At 39.6% G+C, this 19,611-nt stretch overlaps 1 protein-coding gene across 12 annotated transcripts in view; it reads left to right on the top strand.

Moving 5' to 3' along the window:
- Positions 1-19,611, top strand: part of CLIP1 (CAP-Gly domain containing linker protein 1) — a 113,986-nt gene that overhangs the window by 63,982 nt on the left and 30,393 nt on the right. For 11 of the 12 annotated variants that reach the window (XM_046638952.1, XM_046638954.1, XM_046638956.1 and 8 more), the window contains 8 exons: positions 1,452-1,568; positions 3,952-4,009; positions 4,519-4,602; positions 5,481-5,637; positions 7,032-7,197; positions 7,295-7,510; positions 13,403-13,519; positions 15,829-15,935. In XM_046638952.1, coding sequence (XP_046494908.1) covers positions 1,452-1,568; positions 3,952-4,009; positions 4,519-4,602; positions 5,481-5,637; positions 7,032-7,197; positions 7,295-7,510; positions 13,403-13,519; positions 15,829-15,935 — 1,022 coding nt within the window. Of the gene's footprint in view, positions 1-1,451; positions 1,569-3,951; positions 4,010-4,518; positions 4,603-5,480; positions 5,638-7,031; positions 7,198-7,294; positions 7,511-9,772; positions 12,041-13,402; positions 13,520-15,828; positions 15,936-19,611 lie in introns of all 12 variants that reach the window. The other variant, XM_046638962.1, reaches the window with a different exon arrangement.

The following is a 19,611-nucleotide window of genomic DNA, read 5'->3' on the forward strand; positions in this document are numbered from 1 at the left end:
TGCTGAGGAAGACTGGCCCTGAGCTAACATCCTTGCCCATCTTCCTCTGCTTTATATGTGGGATGCCTGCCACAGCATGGCTTGATAAGTGATGCGTAGGTCTACACCCAGGATCCGAACAGGTGAACCCTGGGCTGCTGAGGCGGAACATGTGAACTTAACCACTGCACCACCGGGCTGGCCCCACCAGTCTTCTTCTTTTTATAGGTGAGGTGCTGCCACAGCATGGCCACTGACAGGTGAGTGGTATAGATCCACATCTGGGAATTGAGCCCAGGCCGCCAAAGCAGAGTACGCCAAACTTAACCACTAGGCCACTGGGGCTGGCCCATCACCTTCATTTTTAAGGATCGTTTGAGGAATGAATACTCTTTCCCAGTCCTCCTGCCACTAGTTGGGTGCTGGTATTAATGCTAAATGTTCTGAACTTTTTGCAGGAAAAGCTACTCTATTGGCAAAGAAGGAAGGGTTATGATGGTTAAACGGGGAGAGGTGAGGGCAGACAAACAGCAAAAAATGGCTAGGTAGACTTAGTTGAAGAAGACAAACTGATTACAGGAAATTTTTCTCAAATCTCCTCAGTTGGTTTCAAAATACCAATCAAAACACAAAAATTAATTTGTAGAAAATATGTAGCCACTGGTTGCTCCACTTTTTTTACGTCAATTTAATGAAAGCCTGTTTCTGATGACTGTTGTTTAGTGCATTTTTAAAGTTTTATTTTTATTTTAAATGTTAAAATACTTTAAGCATATAAATGTATAAGCATATAAAATAATGCAGACATGTACCCACCATTCCCATCTTAAGGTTTGTAAAGTCCAGAAAATGAAGATGCTCAACTAACTCATTCAGAAAGTAAGCACCTGCACTTTCTGCTTTGGATCATACTGATAGCCCAAATTTAGGTATAAAAAAATACTCTATTTTGAATATTTAAAATTAGCTATTAGGCAATCATATCTAGAACTGATTGTGTGAGAAGTCATTGGCTTCTTAGAGTTAAAAAAAACAAACAAACTGAGGTCAGCCCTATGGTGTATTGGTTAAGTTTGGCATGCCCTGCTTTGGCGGCCTGGGGTTGGGTCTCGGCTGTGAGCCTACACCACTGGTTGGCCATGCTGTGGTGGCAACCCACATGTAAGGTGGAAGAAGACTGGCACAGATGTTAGCTCAGGGCTAATCTTCCTCAAGCAAAAAAACACAAGATTGACAACAGATGTTAGCTCAGGGTTAATCTTCTTCAGAAAAAAACAAAACAAAACAAAACCAAAAAGAACCCACCCAAACCAAAAAGGACTTTTTACCCATCCATACTTTTATTTCTTTCAGTTTTATTTGGTTGTGTTTGTTTCTCATAAATTTTTTATGTTTGCCTTATTTTTTCTTTCTCATTCTTTTTTGTTTCCTTTGATTCATTTGCTTCTATACCATATCACTATGAATGGTAGGCTAGTAGTGTTACCAGAGAGCTGCAGGGGAAAGAGCTAATGCTCAATAACCTCCAGGAAAACTTGAGTGAAGTCAGTCAAGTGAAAGAGGCTTTGGAAAAAGAACTTCAGATTTTGGTAAGTACCTGTTGGGGATCTGAATCTCAGAGTTTCTGGCCATTTGAATTGTTCCTGTTTAAAAACAAAAATCTCCCTAAAGAAAGAAGTGTTACACCTATTTCTTTTCTCCTTCAAAGTGTTGGTTTAAATTGAGTGTATTAGTCATTGGCTGATAAATACCTTGAGGGGAATCGGTTCAAACCCAAACTAGCAATAAAGGTAGGTGTTACTTTTTTTTTTTTAATCTCTCCTTTTTCTCTGGTAAAGCTTTACTTTGGCATGTTATTGACTGACTTAGTTTTACTGAACACAAGGACCTTCCAAGTTGTACATCCAGCACAGTTAGGCTTCATTTGTAGTATGGCTGTGCACCTTCTCCTGCGTGCTGTGGACTGTGTGGAGCAGCAAGCTGTCCTGGACTGTCGGCACCCTCTCTTGGCAAGTCAGGGTGCTGTCTAATTCAGCTAATTTGAAGAATTCTCTCTTACAACTCAGTTTATTCCACCTCAGATTACTTTTCATATATGTCCTCTTCTCTTCATCCCAAGTTGTAAGACATTTTTTTCTTATCTTTTCTCAACCGTTCTCCCTTCTACCTTGCCTCTTGCATGAAAAACTTGAGCTTAGGGGGGCCAGCCTGGTGGCGTAGTGGTTAAGTTCACACGCTCCGCTTTGGTGGCCCGGGGTTCACGGGTTCAGATCCTAGGCATGGACCTACACATTGCTCATCAAGCCACGCTGTGGTGGCGTCCCACATACAAAGTAGAGGAAGATGGGCACAGATGTTAGCTCAGGGTCAATCTTCCTCACCCCCAAAACCCCCAAAAAACTGGAGTTTAAAGAAGGCTGACAGTCATGATCAGTGCCATGATCAGTGGGTATTCCACGTGTCCTGGGAAAGGAAAGTTGTAGGCTTATGGAGAAACTAGATAAGGGGAAGTTGGTTATGAAGGGTCAGTTGTTTTAGATCCTCTATATATCTTCCTATTCCACTTGTTACACTTCTGTGCGAATACCAGTGGTGAATAAAAGTGTTTGATTTTTTTTTTAAAGATTTTATTTTTACTTTTTCTCCCTAAAGCCCCCTGGTACATAGTTGTATATTTTTAGTTGTGGGTCCTTCTAGTTGTGGCATGTGGGATGCCACCTCAGCATGGCCTGGTGAGTGGTGCCATGTTGGTGCCGAGGATCCGAACCAGTGAAACCCTGGGCCACCGAAGCGGAGCACGTGAACTAAACCACTTGGCCACGGGGCCGGCCCCTGATTTTTTTTCTTATTTAAATGCCAATATTACAAATTTCTACTTTTTAAAATGTTAAATATGTAGCTGCACTGTTCATTATGGTAGCTACTGTTCACATATGGCTATATAAATTTAAATGAATTAAAATTAAATAAAACTTAAAATTCAGTTCCTCAGTTGTACTAGCTGCATTTAAGTGTTTAATAGCCACGTGTGACTATTGGCTGCCATACTGAACAGTGCAGTATAGAACATTTCCGTCATTGTAGAGAGTTCTGTCGGACAGTTCTGGTATATAGTATTTCACCTACATTTTGAGAAAAACTTCTGGAAATTACCGTGTTCTAATATGATGTCCTTTAAGAAAATGTGTTTTGAGTTTCACGTCATTTCTCTGCCCTCCTCCCCAAACTTTTAGGATACTTTACTTTCTTTTCAAGTCAGAGTATTTCTCTATATACTCTGAAGAGACAACTTGCCACCTTAAGTCTGGCTTTGAGAATAACACAGGTGGACAACCTGTGGGCTTTGATGGACTTGTGGCTTGTCTGCACATTTTTTAATAATCCTAGTTAGTTAGAAATACTCATTTAAAAATTCTCTTGGTGTATCTAGTTCAAAATTCGTCTCAGGAAAACCAGGAGAGTGGTTTTATCTTGCCTACTGTCAGGTTTAGAAAAGACAGTGGGTAAGTGATGGACCTTTCAGTTTAAGAAGTCGTTAACACAGCTTTAGTTTCAAGATAATAGGTTACAATTACTCTCAGATATAAAACATTTCAGAACTCAGATCACGGTCTTAGACAGATTTCTGAAGAGAAGGTATGCTACTTGAGGTTAGCACCATGAAGAAAAAGCATGCACCATATGTATACACACACATGCATATACCTCCAGAAGTATGCACATTCACACATGTGTACAGGTATACGTGCATACCCAGGCATGTACACACACCCATGCAAACCTCCTTTACTCATGCATACACATACATAGTATACATATGGTAGTAATCGATGCCTACATGTTTTAAGTATACATTAGTTTTAATGAAACAAAACCAGTAACAAAAAGTAGATAGTGTTGTAGTTATAACTGATAGAAACTTTTTATAATTTGAAATTTTGCTAATCTGAATATGCAATTCTTTTCCTTTAGAAAGAAAAGTTTGCTGATGCTTCAGAGGAGGCGGTCTCTGTTCAGAGAAGTATGCAAGGTATGTCTAACCAAAGTATGGGCAGAGAATGTCATGTTCTCAGACTGGAGCTGGCCTCAGGAGTATACAGAATAGATGCTGCCTGTAGACTAATTTCACTATCCTGGAAGCTCCCGCAGTGTACAGTAATACTGGATTTCATTGCCTCTGTCTTCTTTTCACTTAAAGCTTGTTCCATATTAAAATGTAAGTATACTTGGGAAAAGCATTATCTTACTTAAGCTTTAGTCATTGATAGCTTTACTGAATTTTAATTGGAAAGAGGAAAGAGATGACTGAAAAAGGGATGCCTGGTACCTGCCTTGTCCACAGATTTGAGGAGGCAAAAGAGAGATGCATGCTTATTTCTTTAGGTTCGTTACACAGTGGTTTGATTTGTAATGGGACTTTTTAGTATTCCTTTAATCTCATATCTCAAGCATATGATTTGATTTGGTTGTAAGACAGCCAAGCTCTCGATGGCTTATGAAATATGAAATATATTAAACTTTCACCTTTATCCTAAATAGAAACTGTAAATAAATTACGCCAAAAAGAGGAACAGTTTAATGCGCTGTCTTCTGAATTGGAGAAGTTGAGAGAAAATTTAACAGGTAAGAAGACGTCTCTAGTTGCCTTACGTTACATATAGTAGGCTTCCTAGGATTTGAGATGATCGTAATATGTTACAATAACATATCTACTATTCAGGCGTTATTTCTTCACTCATTATTCTGCCATAATGTGATAAAATACTTGAGATCTATAACCTACAGCAAATCCTCTCAGGGGTTTTCAAACAAGTCAGAATTCACCACATCGCACCACTCCCACTGCTGTCCTCCATCCAAGCCAACTATCATCTTTATCTGAGCTACTGTAACAGTGGCCACCTGGTCTGCCTGCTTCCGCCCTTGCCCCCTTTGTCTGTCCTCAGCACAGCAATCAGAGCGATCCTTTTAACATCACGTCAGATCATGTCACTTCTCTGCTCAAGATCCCCAGCGGCTCCCATCTCACTCAGAGTGAAAGCTATGATCCTTACCGTCATTGGCCCTGTTACCGCTCTGATTTCATCTCATTCTACTCTTCCCCTTGTTCATTCTACTCCAATCACATTGGCCTCCTTTGTGACACTTGCATGTCAAGCATGTTCTTGCCTCAGGGCCTTTGCACTTGCCTTTTCCTCTGCCTGCAATCCTCTTCCTTCACTTCCTTCCGACCTTTACTTAAACGTCACCATCTCAGAGAGGCCCCATCTAAGATTTTAACCTCACAACTCCTTCCTAGCTCCTTTCTCTGCTTGTATTTTTTTCTTCTTAGCACTTAGCACTATCTGTTATACTATTTATTTTCTTTATATGATTTTCATGAGAGCAGGGATTGCTCTGTGCACGTGTTCCCAGAGAAAGACTTGGCATACAGGATGCAGTCAATAAATTTTCGTTGATTATGACGCAACAGTGCTGTTCTTTTTTCTATATATATTCAGACATGGAGGCGAAATTTAGAGAGAGAGATGAAAAGGAAGAGCAGTTGATAAAGGCGAAGGAAAAGTTGGAAAACGACATTGCAGAAATCATGAAAATGTCTGGAGATAATTCTTCTCAGCTGACAAAAATGAATGACGAATTACGTCTGAAAGAAAGGTATGTATGAATATGTTCGTAAGAGTACTTGCATAGGTTGGGCTCTGAAGCAAGGTTTAGATGGGAGAGGAGCCATACTCTCCAGGATTGCTATGTTTTAAAGTTCCCTTCTCTCTCTCTTTCTCTATTACCTCAGTGTGTCTTTGAATCAACTATTTACCCTTCTAAGTGGTACAATATTGTAGACTTTTTGGTGACTTATAAAGAAAAGGTAGTAGTTTACCAATGGCAATAACATCTTTTACAAGCAGTTAAAATATTTTTAATTCTTTTTCAATGTAGTGATAGGTAACACTTATTCATGGCTTACTTGTGCCACGGACAATGCCAGCAGCTTTATATAGAGTATATTTTCTAATTCTCATAATAATCCTATCAGGTGAGTGTATGATTGTTCCCATTTTGAAGAAAAAGACATGGAGGCTTAACAAGGCTAAGTAACTTGCCTGAAGTTTCAGATCTAGGTAGTCTGGTCCCAGAGCCCTTGCTGCTCCTAATCATGACCTTGTACTTCCTCAGGCTAAAACTTCTATCTTAATCTCTGTTCTTGTCTTTATTCTGAGGTTTTGTTGCTTTGATTTTTTTCTTTTAAAAGTTGCCTTATAAAAATCACATATTTTTTACAAGGCAAAAACTTTCAGAGGATATTTTAGGACTGTTAGACTTTTGATTTTGAAAGTGTTAATACTTGGCAAAGTTACGTGCACATCCAGGCTTACACCTATGCACAATTCAGCATTAGCAGCTGGGCCTTGGTTGGCCAACTCTGGTCAAACTTGCTGTGAGGCGGGTGCCGCCACACAGGTGATTGTGCAGTGCCTTCGAGAAGTTCCATTTCTGTAGGTGTTTTATGGGTGTAAAATCAAGAGGTACCATATAAGTTTCCTTCCTGTGTCCTCAGATTCACTTGACAGCCTGTTTTCTACGTTGATGTCCACGTTTTTTGTACATCTTTGTTCGACCACATGGTTTATCTTTAAGTGAAAACTTCAGATTATTTATAGTCATTTTTCATATCTTCTGTTCTCAAGTGGCACTAGAATGAGCTTTTGATAATCTAGTCTGCTAAAATTTTGAAACTTTCTAAATTCTCATTTCTTCTACTGTGTTTACTTTTCACTCATTTTTCCTTGCTGATCTGTTGACATAAAATAATAAACCTTCACAGTTATTATAGTTGTTACTCTAAATAGTGTATTTATAGCTATCAACATTGTTAAAATTATTCTTCAGGGCAAGTCAAGGTCATTTTGCTTATTTCAGATGTTATTAATTACTCATAACATTTATAATCATTAATACAATTATTATTAACAGTATCTTTTTAAGTAGAGCTCTAGAACTTAAAGCATGTTTTTGAAAAATGTAACACCTTGTCTTGAAACCTGTTCCAGAAACGTAGAAGAATTACAGCTACAACTTACCAAGGCCAATGAAAATGCAAGTATTCTGCAGAAGAGTATTGGGGAAGCAACTCTCAAAGCTGAACAGAGCCAGCAAGAAGCAGCTAAAAAGCATGAGGAAGAAAAGAAAGAATTGCTGAGAAAGTTGTCAGACCTGGTAAGGAGAGAATAAATGGGACTCTTTGCTGGCAGGGAAGGTGAAGGTAGGACCTATGTGGCTAGATGACTTATTCCTTCACTTGGGGTGGCTGCAGGAAAAGAAGATGGAAATGAGCCACAACCAGTGTCAAGATCTAAAAGCCAGGTATGAAGAAGCCAGTTCTGAGACAAAGGCAAAGCATGAGGAAGTCCTGCAGAACCTACAGAAGATGCTGTCGGACACAGAGGAGAGGCTGAAGGCTGCAAAGGAGGAGAACAGTGACTTGTTGCAGGAGATGGTGGAACTGAAGAAACAAGCCGACAAAGCCAAAGTAGGTTATGGGAGAGAATTATATTGTTGCATTACAGTTTGCTCAAGTTCTGCATCGAGGCTGTAAGTTGCTTAGAAAGTAGCAGCACATAGGATGAGTGAAGTTGGCCTTTACAAATGTTAACCTGAGTGCATGACAGGGTGGCAAATCACCTTTCCCATGGCTTCACGTGTTTCCTACCAGCTGCTGTGCCTTCTCAGGGATGGTAATGGCTGCAGGTCTTTCCCCTGAATGTACTGGGTAGCCATCACCCCCTCTGCTGCTTGTCCCCAGCTGTCACAGAGTCTTATGTTGCCTGAGCTCTGTCTGCCTGCTTGTAGTAGACTCTTTGTTGTGAGAAAGCATGTCCTCTAATCTTGGCCATCTTGCTGCTGCCTTGCACTAGGGTGAGGAGAGACATATTGCAGAAAGGCAAGAGGCAGAGGCCAAGTGAAGCAGGGAATGGAGGCTGATTGGAGGAACAGAGCTCTTACAGGAAAAACTAGAAATGAGAACTCTAGAGAGGGCTTTTATATGTTCGCAGAAAGGCACCATGAGCTTATTGACAAGGAGGCTGGATTCGAGGGCTGTGAGGAAACATCCTATTATTAAATACAATGGAACTTGATGTATTGAATTTCATTTTGTGGTGTCAGGATTGTATCTGTGCCCCAGTATATTTTTTGACTCTGGTAACTTAATGAAATTCAACTCTCATACTGCTATTTAACTTTTTCCTGCTACTGTTTAACTTACTCAAAGAAAAGTAAATACTTGTTTCTGTTTTTAATGTGTCAGAGAAATGTTTGTATAGGAGTTTAGTAGAAAAAAATAGAGCATACATAGAACTTGAAACGAAGCCTATTTAAAACTTGTTAATTAAGTGGACCATGACATAGTCATATTTAAGATGCCTAAATTTTGTCTTCTACATACTAGCCTTCAAGGCTTTCTTTTCTCCCTATAAGACATCTCCAGTTTTATGAGCCATTTAACACTGGATATAATTTCCAGATCTTTTGTCTTTGTGGTTCCCTTTATCTGGACAGACTCCAGATTTTTAGTTTTTCCCTTACAATGTTGCAGCCTGACCAAAACACAGCATTCTGGTAGTTTGTGTAAAGTCTCATTAATTTTGTTTGCTGGTTTTTTTTTTTTCACAAGGATCACTTGTTTAAAATGCCAGGCATGTTTCTCCTCCAAAGTTGTCTGGATATCTGATTTCTGTGGATTTTGGTGTTTGTCAACAGCGGTGGCTCACAGACTCTTTTGAGAATCTGATAAAACCTTAAGATGTTTTTCCCAGGAAAGTTTATATATACACCAACAAGTTTTATAAAAAATTTCAGGGGGTTCATGGAGCCTACAACGCTTCTGTGTTTCCTGGTTTAAGAGCCAGTGATCTATAGCTGTGCTATCCAGTACAGTAGCTGTTAGCCACACGTGGCCATTCAAATTTAAATTAGTTAAATTTTAATAAAATTACAAATTCACCTCCTTGGTCACACTCACCACACTTCAAGTGCTTACTGACCACACATGTGACCAGTGGCTGCCTTATTGGACAGTGCAGATAAAGAACATTTACATCATTGCAGAAAGTTCTAGACACTGCTGATAGAGACATTGTGGTCAAATTATTTTATAAACCAATACCTTTTTTTAAACCCGTTTGTTTAGTCACCAAAACCTAACAAATTAGTCTGTATTTTTAATAAGTTATATGTAATATTGAGACTAAATTAGTCTCAGGCCAGTGGTTGTCCTTTAATAAGTAAGATCCTGCTGTTAGTTTTTCAAACTATTGGAAAGTAATAGTTTCTTTTTCTCTCACCTTCCCCCCCCCCTTTTTTGGCTAAAATATACTCACTTTTTGTAGTTCTTTGGATTTTATTTTTAAAAATTCTTCTATGAATCCTTTCTTTGATAGAAATAGTTGGATAATTGGAATGGCAGGAAAGAATCCTATGCCCTGATGTCAAAGTCAGATCACTGACTTCTTTCTTTCTCTTTTTGGTAGCTATCAGGAATAATTTTAAAATTTATTTCAAAGATAAAATAGACTAATAGATATATCAATACTTTGCAGAGCTAACCTTGCTTTGTGTTATCCTTTCATGGGCTCTGTTCATCTAGTTTCTTTCCCTTATTATCCAGGTAGTTTCTAAGACATTGTAACAGTTTTTTAACTTTTATGATTTAGGTTGTATTAAGTTATTTGGGCTTGCATTTGTCTGCTTGATTTCATTTTGTTTCCATTCTTTCCATCTTTTGTTTCTGTAGTCGCTAACTTATTTGTTAACATCAGCCAAAAAAGAAATTGAACTAATGTCAGAAGAGCTGAGGGGTGTGAAATCAGAGAAGCAGCTTCTTGCACAGGAGGGAAATGCTTTAAAGTTAGAAAAAGGTTCACTTTTATCAAAGCTTATAGAGGTGGAGGCCAAAATAACTTTACTTCAGGAAGACCAACAGAAACTGTGGTCATTAAATGAAACTCTTAATTTAGAAAAGGAGAAAGTCTTAGAAGAAAAGCAAGACACTGAAAAGCTTTATCAGCAGGAACAGCTCAATAAAGCAGCTTTGGCTATTGAGAGAGAGAAATTATTTAAAGAAATCAATATTGCACAGGAAGAACTCTTGAAGATAAATGTGGAAAATGACTTTTTGCGAGCTTCCAAAGCAAGCTTGCAGGCACTCATAGAAGAACTCCAGTTCAGCAAAGATAATTTGATTACTGAGTCTAAGAGGGATCAGGAAGCAAAAGATCACCTGGAGGATCGTATCGAGAAGCTTGTTACTGAAAACCTTGCCTTGGCTAAAGATAAAGATGAAATTATTCAGAGGCTTCAGAGCTCTTATGAGGAGCTAGTCAAAGATCAGAAAACCTTGGTGCAGGAGATTGAAGATCTCACAGCTGAGAAACAGTCAGCTTTAGAGAAACAGTCAGGTCTTGATAACATGTGTGTAGCCTTAAAGGTAGAACGAGACAGTCTTCTTCAAAACAATAAAGATCTGCAATTTGAGAAGGATGCGCTGCTTCAGCATCAGGAAAAGCTGAATGCCAGCCTGGAGGCTGCCTTTCAGGCCAAACAGCTGCTCAGCATGGAAGCCAGTGGGCTCTGCACACAGCTGGACGCCGCCAGCAAGGCTCTGAGGAAGGCTGAGCTGGAGACTCTGCAACTTCAGGCTACAAATACGAGCCTCACAAAGCTCCTGGAGGAAATTAAGACCAGTCGGGAGATCACAGACTCTGAGTGCATCCAGCTTCTGCATGAAAAGGAAACGTTGGCCTCATCTGAGAGGAGGCTCTTGGCTGAAAAAGAAGAACTTCTCAGTGAAAATAGGCTCATCACTGAAAAACTCAGCAAATGCTCAGAAGAGGCTGCCCATGTTGAGATGAGCCTGAACGAGAAGATCACTTACCTGAATTCTGAGAAGGAGGTGATTTGTCAGAAAATTACTAAACTCAAAAAGCAGCACGATAGTCTCCTGAAAGAGAAATCTGTGTTGGAAATGCAAAATGGAGATTTACTTGCAGAAAGAGAAAATTCCATCAAAGCCATGGGCGACCTTAAAAGGAAATATGATCAAGAGTCTGCAAACAGAAGAATCATTGTGCAAGAGAAGATAAAACTGCTTGGCAACCTTGATGCTCTGAAGAAAGAGCTTCAAGAGAGAAAAAAAGAAAACCAAGAACTAACAGCCACCAAGTGTGATCTCTCTTTAATGCTGAAAGAGGCTCAAAATGCCAAAAAGAATCTAGAAAAAGAACACACTAACATATTGGAAGCAAAGGAGAGTTTGAATGCTGAACTTAAGACTTGCTGTTCTGAAAAGAAGATCTTGCTGAGGGATGGTTTGAACCTGCAAGAAGAGTGTCAGAAATTAAACGAGGAGATCCATACGATGCAGCAGTCCTTGATCCTGGAAAAAGAAGCCAGAGCAAAGGAAAACGAGTCATCCTTGTATGAAAACAGTAAACTCCACAGGAGAATGGTGCTCCTGGAGCAGGAGGTGGAAGAGTTAAGAGGGTGTACCAAGGAGCTCCAGTCTGAAAATTTTGTACTAATCCAAGAGAAGACCAAATCAGAGCAAAAAGTGGCAGAGATAATTAAGGAAAAGGAACTCTTGAGTGCAGAAACAGCTCAACTTGCTGCCAATATAGAGACTCTGAAGAGCGATTTTGCTGCCTTGTCCAAATCTAAGTTAGAACTGCAGGAACTGCACAGCTACCTCACCAAGATCCTGGATGACCTCCAGCTGAACCACGAGGTGATGCTGGCTGATCGAGCCAAGGTGATGCAGGACAACAAGAACCTCCTGGCTGAGAAAAGAGAAATGATACTGAAAAAGGATGAGCTCCTGAAGGAGAAGGAAAAGCTGGCGGAAAGCTACTTCATTCTTCAGAAAGAGATTAGCCAGTTGGCCAAAACCAACAGCCATATTTCAGCCAATCTCCTAGAATCTCAAAATGAAAACCGTATTTTGAGGAAAGACAAGAGCAAGCTCACTCTTAAAATTAGAGAGCTCGAGACCCTTCATTCATTTACGGTAAAGTAGGAGGTTCGAGTATTGAGCACCTGGACTACTAACACTGTGCACTAACTTTTTAGTGGTTTAGGGGATTTGGCTTCATTTCCACATAAGGAAACCCCACCCTATTTAATCAGTTACTTAGATGTCTCAAGCTCTTTGTTACCACCCAAAAGGGCAGTTTTTTACTAAGTGTCTAATTGCAGTAGTCTCTCTCAATTAGAAAGAATTGTAAACTGTGAATAAAAAGGATATGTTTTTTAATTTAAGGAAGAATTTTCATTTCATTGTAAAAATGGGCACATATTGAAATATAGCGTCTTCTATTTGGCTTTTCTCTGTTTCATTGTGCCTGTCAATTTGGAGCTGGAAGATTCCAGTGACATCTCCATATAGGGAAGGGAGAATTCCCATAAGCTTTATTAGACCAAATGGAATTGTAAGCAAGTACCTAAAAAGATTTTAATTCATTTTTATGATTTTTTCTATCTTATCAGCTAAGGATTTGTTTCCATATGCATATTATCTTTTTTATTCACAGCCGTGTTTACATTTGTTACCCACAGCTTCTCATAGACTTTTCCATTCACTGCTTCTCATTAAACACTTGAGCCTTATGTTATAATTGCCCAAATACTTTTTATTTTTATTGGAAAAATTCTCAACCTAAATTCTGAGTGATTTTGAAAGCCCCAAATTTGAAATAGCAAGAATAGTATTTTAGGAGCTAGCCCTGTGCCTGAGTGGTTAAGTTCGTGCACTCTGCCTTGGCAGCCTGGGGTTTGCCAGTTGGGATCCTGGGTGTGGACATACACACTGCTCATCAAGCCAAGCTGTGGCAGCGTCCCACATAGAAGAACTAGAATGACTTACAACTAGGATATACAACTATGTGCTGGGGCTTTAGGGAGGGGGGAAAAAAACGATTGGCAACACATGTTAGCTCAGGGCCAATATTCCTCACCAAAAAACCAAAAAAGAATAGTATTTTAAACTTATAACAATAAATAAGATTAAGAGACAATCCAGCTCCATAAGAATGTTGCTCTTTATTATCACTGAACATTTCTCTCAAACATAAGTCAGATTGAGCATGACTGTCAGGTGTAACTTGGAATTTGCATTGAAAAATGTAGGCTAAGAGGGGTCTGAAAATATGCAAATTGCATATTACAATTGGCTTACTGAAAAATGGCATGAAAATGGTCTGCAACTTTGTTCTGCTTCGGAGTAAAGACCTTTCATGTCTTGGTCTGTTCATTTTGGCATCATCCTCCCTGTGTGATTCCATAACCACACAGACATGGAGTGCTGCCTGAGCCTGCCTATTGGGGTTGGTGAGGGCTGTCCTCATTTCTCACAGTGCTTTCTTGTATCTAGGCTGCTCAAACAGCAGAAGATGCCATGCAGATAATGGAGCAGATGACCAAAGAGAAGACCGAAACCCTGGCCTCCTTGGAGGATACCAAGCAAACAAATGAAAAACTACAGAATGAAGTAATCAGATTTAAATGGCTTTTTGTACAAAGGACAGCTTATCGACTTCATGGAATGTTTGATCACTAACTCAGGATTGTTTATTTTTTGAAGTGTGGCCTTATACAGGTTTGATCTACATTAGTGGAGTCAAATGTACACCAGAACCATGATAAATTAAATAAAATGTAATTCTTCACTGCTTATTTAGTAGGATCAACCTTTAAAAAATGAGGGGGAAACCCTAATAGCGTGGCTTTCTATGGGTATTTTCCAGTGACAGAACTAATGAGAGGAGGTACTGATAACATTCTTTAGTTTTTGTATCTTTTATCGTTTTTTTTTTGAGGAAGATTAGCCTGAGCTAACATCTCCTGCCAATCCTCCTCTTTTTGCTGAGGAAGACTGGCCCTGAGCTAACATCCGTGCCCATCTTCCTCTACTTTACATATGGGACACCTGCCACAGCATGGCTTGCCAAGCGGTGCCATGTCCACACCCGGGATCCGAACTGGCGAACCCCGGGCCGCAGAAGTGGAACGTGCAAACTTAACCACTGCGCTACCGGGCTGGCCCCAGTGTATCTTTTATCTTAAATCACATTTTTTTCCTCAACTGTGTCCCACCTTTGAGCCCCTGAATTCCATTCCTCAGCCCTGAGTTTGACGTAAGCCGTTTCTTGTCCTACTTCAGTGCTGGTTCCCTTTTGTGTCATCTTGAATTAGTCATTTTTGAGTCTCATACAAATTTGTGGTGTTAAGATAATTTTGACTCTGTCCAAAAGTAGCATTTCTCATTCTTGCACCCTTGTTTGATTCCCCTCCTCCTACCCTCCCAACTCATATCAACTCTTTCTTTCTTTGGAAAGCTGTTACCTAAATCCTAAGCAGATTGATTCACTGAAATAGTTATGTGAAATTCTGTAGAACTTCAGATGCTTTTTAAAGTGATAGGCAGGTAAGACATTAAGGAATTAAAGTAAAGGAAGGGACGGCCACGTTGAACTGCTGTTATAAAGACTAGGCCTTCTCATGTGGAGGGTCAGTGGTTGAGATCTAGGAAGATGTGAACATTTAAGATAATTATAGGATAAATAAAACGATGTAGAAGGGAGCACATTTATAGAACTGATAGTCCTAAGAGCAGAAAACTTAAGCTGAAAATTAAGAAAAACATTAAAAAATCATAGATGATAATCAAAATTAGAAGCAAAGTAAATGAAAAGATTTTTAGGCAATGTCTCTAATCTTTGCGGATAGATCAGGAAGAATTGTGTGTTTCCATAACATACTCATTGGTGTGTTTATTACAGCCAGACTACAAGACTCGGTGAATCATTTCTTGGACCTATTGTGAAATTATGTTTTTCTTGTTCTGTGACTCTGGAATTTTAGAGGGCATTAAGAGGAAGATGGTGGTGTTAAAACCAGCAAGACACTTTCTGGGACTCCTGACTGGTGGCATGTGATAATGACAAAAGTGTCTCTGGCTGTAGGAGATAACTGCACAAGTCATGGAGAGCCAGCATGGCACTGGGGCACACCCTGTGTAATGGATGGCCCCTGTCAAGCTCCCGTCCTCAGTGCGGGCTCCCCATCTAGAACTCCAGCCACCTGCCGGGGCCTGTGTTTGGTCACATCGCCACTCATGCCAGTAATGTGTCTGGCTTTCCCATCAGGGACCAGGCCCTGAGCTGGCTTTGTCCCCCATGGGCAGACGATGGGGCTGAATGTGTGTGAGTACCTTTCAGTCTCACTACGTGGCTTTTTCCTTTTTGGATTGAATTTCAGATGAATAACTGAATCTTTTCCCATCCACAAATATTTTGATTCAAATAATTTTTGTCATGAGGACTATATAAATTTGGTACTGATGTTGAAAAATATCATCCTAATTTATTAATCTGTAGGGAGAAAGGGGTTTGTTTTCATTACAAAGAATAATCCTTGCTGATGTCACTCATGCCTTTCCAATTTGTTCTTTTTTTTTTAATATGGATCATACATGAATAGCAAGTTCAAGGATAAATACTGAGAATTGTACACAAGGAGAAAGAAAACTTTTATTTTAATTTACATAGCAATTTAGCTTGACATTTTGGCCAGGTATACAGGAAATGTCTGACTAAATGTAAGGGGGAAGTTTGCAGTTTATAATAGACTTAGTCATTTGTAATCTCTTCACCCAGGTGATTTTTTTTTTTTTTTTTTTGGCAAGTGACTGATTTCACCTATCTTTTTAATGTGTATTTTCACGAATAATTTGTCTATCCAATCATGTCATTGGAAAAGGAAATAATTTCATCAAGTTTTTTTCTCTTCGTCTTTAAGTTGGATACACTTAAAGAAAACAACTTGAAAAATGTGGAAGAGCTGAACAAATCAAAAGAACTTCTGACTGTAGAGAATCAAAAAATGGAAGAATTCAGGAAAGAAATGTAAGTTCACCTCCTTTGAGAGAAATTATGGAACTTATTTAAAATTGCGAAAATGAAAACAATGCTAATTATTTAAAAACTGCTTGACAAGCACATAAAGTAAAAAGTAACGGTCACCCTCCAGTGTCTGAAATGCTGTTGCATACCTGAGAAGTGACCACTGTTAAGTCAGCGCTATACCTAAGTTAAAGGATCAAAATGAAACATGTGCTGGCTGAGGAGTTTAGGACATTTGGAATTCAAATGTGGCTTTGTAAAGCCTTCTGAAAATACAAGTGGAATCACAGTTTTTTAACTCTTAACATTTGGAAACGTCAGACTCTTTATTAATAAATCCCTCAAACTCTTTCTGAGGAAAAAATAGGTCATTTTTCAGATTATCAATAATCTTGATTTTGAGAGTAATCAAATCTGGCATGGAAATTAAATGAGCAGAATTTTGGAAGCCCTTTTCTAATCAAGGTTCACCCATCAATCTGCTGCCTAGATTTCAGGCAGACAGGCTATCCATGTTTCCTTTGTCAACACTGCCTTTCAAGTTTGGTTATTATAATTATTGCAGATTGTTATTTATCTGGCATTTTAAATAATAGTTACAGTGGAGATTTCCTTTTGCTTATTTATTCTGAGAACTACACTGTATCAACTGTATGAACCTAAAAATTTAAAGTCAGTTAGTCTGGTGAACATTTGAGCATGTCCTTCACGCTAGGTACAGTGAAGCTAGGAAGAATACAAAGATGAATTATGTGTAGTCCCTGCCCTTCAAGGTTTTATATTATTATTTCCAGTTCTGATCAAATAGATGAGATTCAAACAAAAACAAAAGGATCAATTCCAAACTGCTGTTCCTAAGTCATTACCCTCGATACTATTTGCTGATCAAGCTTGGATTAAACTGGTATATGTCTAATTCTTCTGAGAGTTCTTAAATATTGTTTCCTAGAATAATTAAAAATTATTTTCTAGAAATAATCTCATCTGAGCTACTTGTGATGATTGATCCCTTCCTCAGTCTTAGTTCTAATGATTCCTCTCTAGATGGTTGAACAGTTCCCAACAGTTCCATTTACATACGCAGATTTATCAATTTATGATTGTGATTATGGCTATCAGGAGAGGCTTAAATTTCTTGGCCTGAAAAGCCAAATAACACAAATAGATAATGGTCACTGATGGGAGAAACCAATTCAGTATCAGTTCAGAGAAGGTGAGTCCAGTCACAGTTGAGGATTTTTTCCCCATGGCACGAGTAGTTAAGCTGGAGTGTTTTGGAACACTAAGTTGACTTTAGTTCACTTGTGTCACACAGGCAGCTGGTGAGGGAGGATCTGAGCAGCAGAAGATTCCCTAACCCACCTCCCACTGCCATAGGCCCTCTGAGCTCTCTGGGCCTTACTAAGTAATGCAGGGGCCAGGGCCAGAGGGCCCTAGCCGGGAGAGCTCTTGGGAGTTAGATGCAGATCCTCGTCCTGCAGTACTGCTTAGGAGCCCCTGGTAACGGTCATTACGTTGGTCTAGTATTTAACTGTTCAGCATCCTCACTAAATCTGTCACATCACCCACCCCCAGTTAATGTGGGGTGGTTTCACTTCTATTAAGAGATAAATTGTTTTTGTGCCGCCTTCTTTGAATGATCTCACTGAATAATAAAAGCTAGGCCTCCTGCCTATAGATGCACAGATTCGGAGGCCCTCTGACCCTAGCCTGTTTTCCTCCCTGGAGCTACTTCCCCCAGATTTCTGATCCCTGAGGGGAGTAGTTCAGGTAAGGAAGAACCAGACCACAGCGCAGACAGAGCCTGGGTGGTTTGAGATTCTTTACCTCTTTTCTGGCTCACCAGACCTGAGGGGATCATGTCTTCTGTGAGTAACTCGGTACGCGGTGGCCAGGATTCTTAGCAAGAGGGAGGAGCAGTGGGAAACATACCAGTGACAGACGTCAGAGCTGGTGGGGGAGCCATGAGGAGTAGGTAGAAAGAGCCTCTGCCCCTAGTGACTCATTGTTCCCTACCCTAGACTTGGCCAAATTTCAAGGACCATCTGATATAAATGTACTCTGTAATGGGAACAGTCCTTCTCAAAACAAACGAAAAAACAGTCATTTTACTGTTCCTTAGTTCCTCAGTGCTCAAAACTAGAGAATGAGCAGCTGTTTATTTTCCTAGGGCTTAGCGTGTATCTGGGGCTCTTTGCATCCTCTGGAGCTTTCCTGGTGTTTTTCCTCACCTGGCAGGGCTGCAGTTCCTGAAGGAAAAGGGACACCAGTGTACACACTGTAGCTCTAATAGGAACCACCTCCTAGAGAATGGTGCCCTTGACACTGGGAGCCCAGCACTGTAACCAAGGCTTCCTCTTCTCTCTGCTGCTTACTGGACTGGTTCAAGGAAAACCCTTGCTCCTGTTTTCACATGGAGAGAGAGAATAAAATGGTTTCTCTCTGGTGTATAATTTCGAATCTTAGGGAAAACAATATTAAGCAGTCTAATATTTATCTTTAATTACTTTCTGGGCACAGTAATAAATCTAGAATATATTTAGCATAGTACTTAATAGATTTATGATAGATTCATAAGTAGAATGTTTGCAAGTCGGTGTTAACAATGTTTACGTTACCTCTCAGTTTTAAAACTGGGACAGTCTTCTGTTTCAAGATATCTTGCTGTGTATAAAGAAAAGGAGCTTGAAAATTTAGAAATATATTTGTAGGTATTTTCAGAATTATTCCTCTGAGTATTTCCGGAAGTTGGACTATTAGAGCCTTTGTCCTCTGTGAAATGCATGTGCTCGCTGTGCTCTAAGAAAACCTGAAAGGTGTTTCTATATTTGAATCACAGCTGAGGTCCTGCCACTTTTAGCTACAGTTCTCTTCCTTCTGCAACTTAGTGACTTTATGATTTGGGGCAAATCTTTTCACATCCCTGAGCCTCAGTTTTCTCACCTTTAAACTACAAATAATAACATTGGCCTCTTTGGGCTTTGAGGATTAAAGGAGAAAATGTACATGTAAGCATTTGTAGATTTTAAATCATTGAACAAATACTGGTGGTGTGTGTGTGTGTGTGTGTGTATTTTGTTTTGTTTGCTGAGGAAGATTAGCCCTAGGCTAATATCTGTTGCCAATCTTCCTCTTTTTTTGTTTGAGGAAAATTAGCCCTAAGCTAACATCTGTGCCAATCTTGCTGTGTTTTGTCTGTGGGTCACCACCACAGCATGGCTGCTGATGAGTGGTTAGGTCTGCACCGGGGATCCAAACCTGCAAACCTGGACTGCCAAAGCAGGGCACCCCGACCTTAACCACTATGCCACAGGGCTGGCCCCCATAAATACTGTTTCTCTAGATCAGTACTTTAGGCCATTTTGATATTTCTTTGACTCCTTGTTTTAACTTTCCTTGTTGTGGGCTCTTAATAGAAACTAAGGATTTAAAAAACTTTAGAAGATGAAAATCTTAAAGAGAGAAAGATCTGGATCACATACTTATCACTGACAGGCCACACAAATACTGAGACCAAACAGCCCCTAAAGAAGGCAGTGACCACTTGGGAATAAATTGTTTGGTTTATGATGACTTCGTCATAAGTAAAATCTTCTGATTTGTCAAGAATTGGTGGACTTTGCCAGAAGATGAACTTGAGCTGTAGGGGGTGTGTGTGTGTGTGTATTTTGATCATAAT

This window comes from Equus quagga, chromosome 15 (genome assembly GCF_021613505.1).
Source record: "Equus quagga isolate Etosha38 chromosome 15, UCLA_HA_Equagga_1.0, whole genome shotgun sequence".
In the NCBI taxonomy this organism is placed as follows: domain Eukaryota; kingdom Metazoa; phylum Chordata; class Mammalia; order Perissodactyla; family Equidae; genus Equus; species Equus quagga.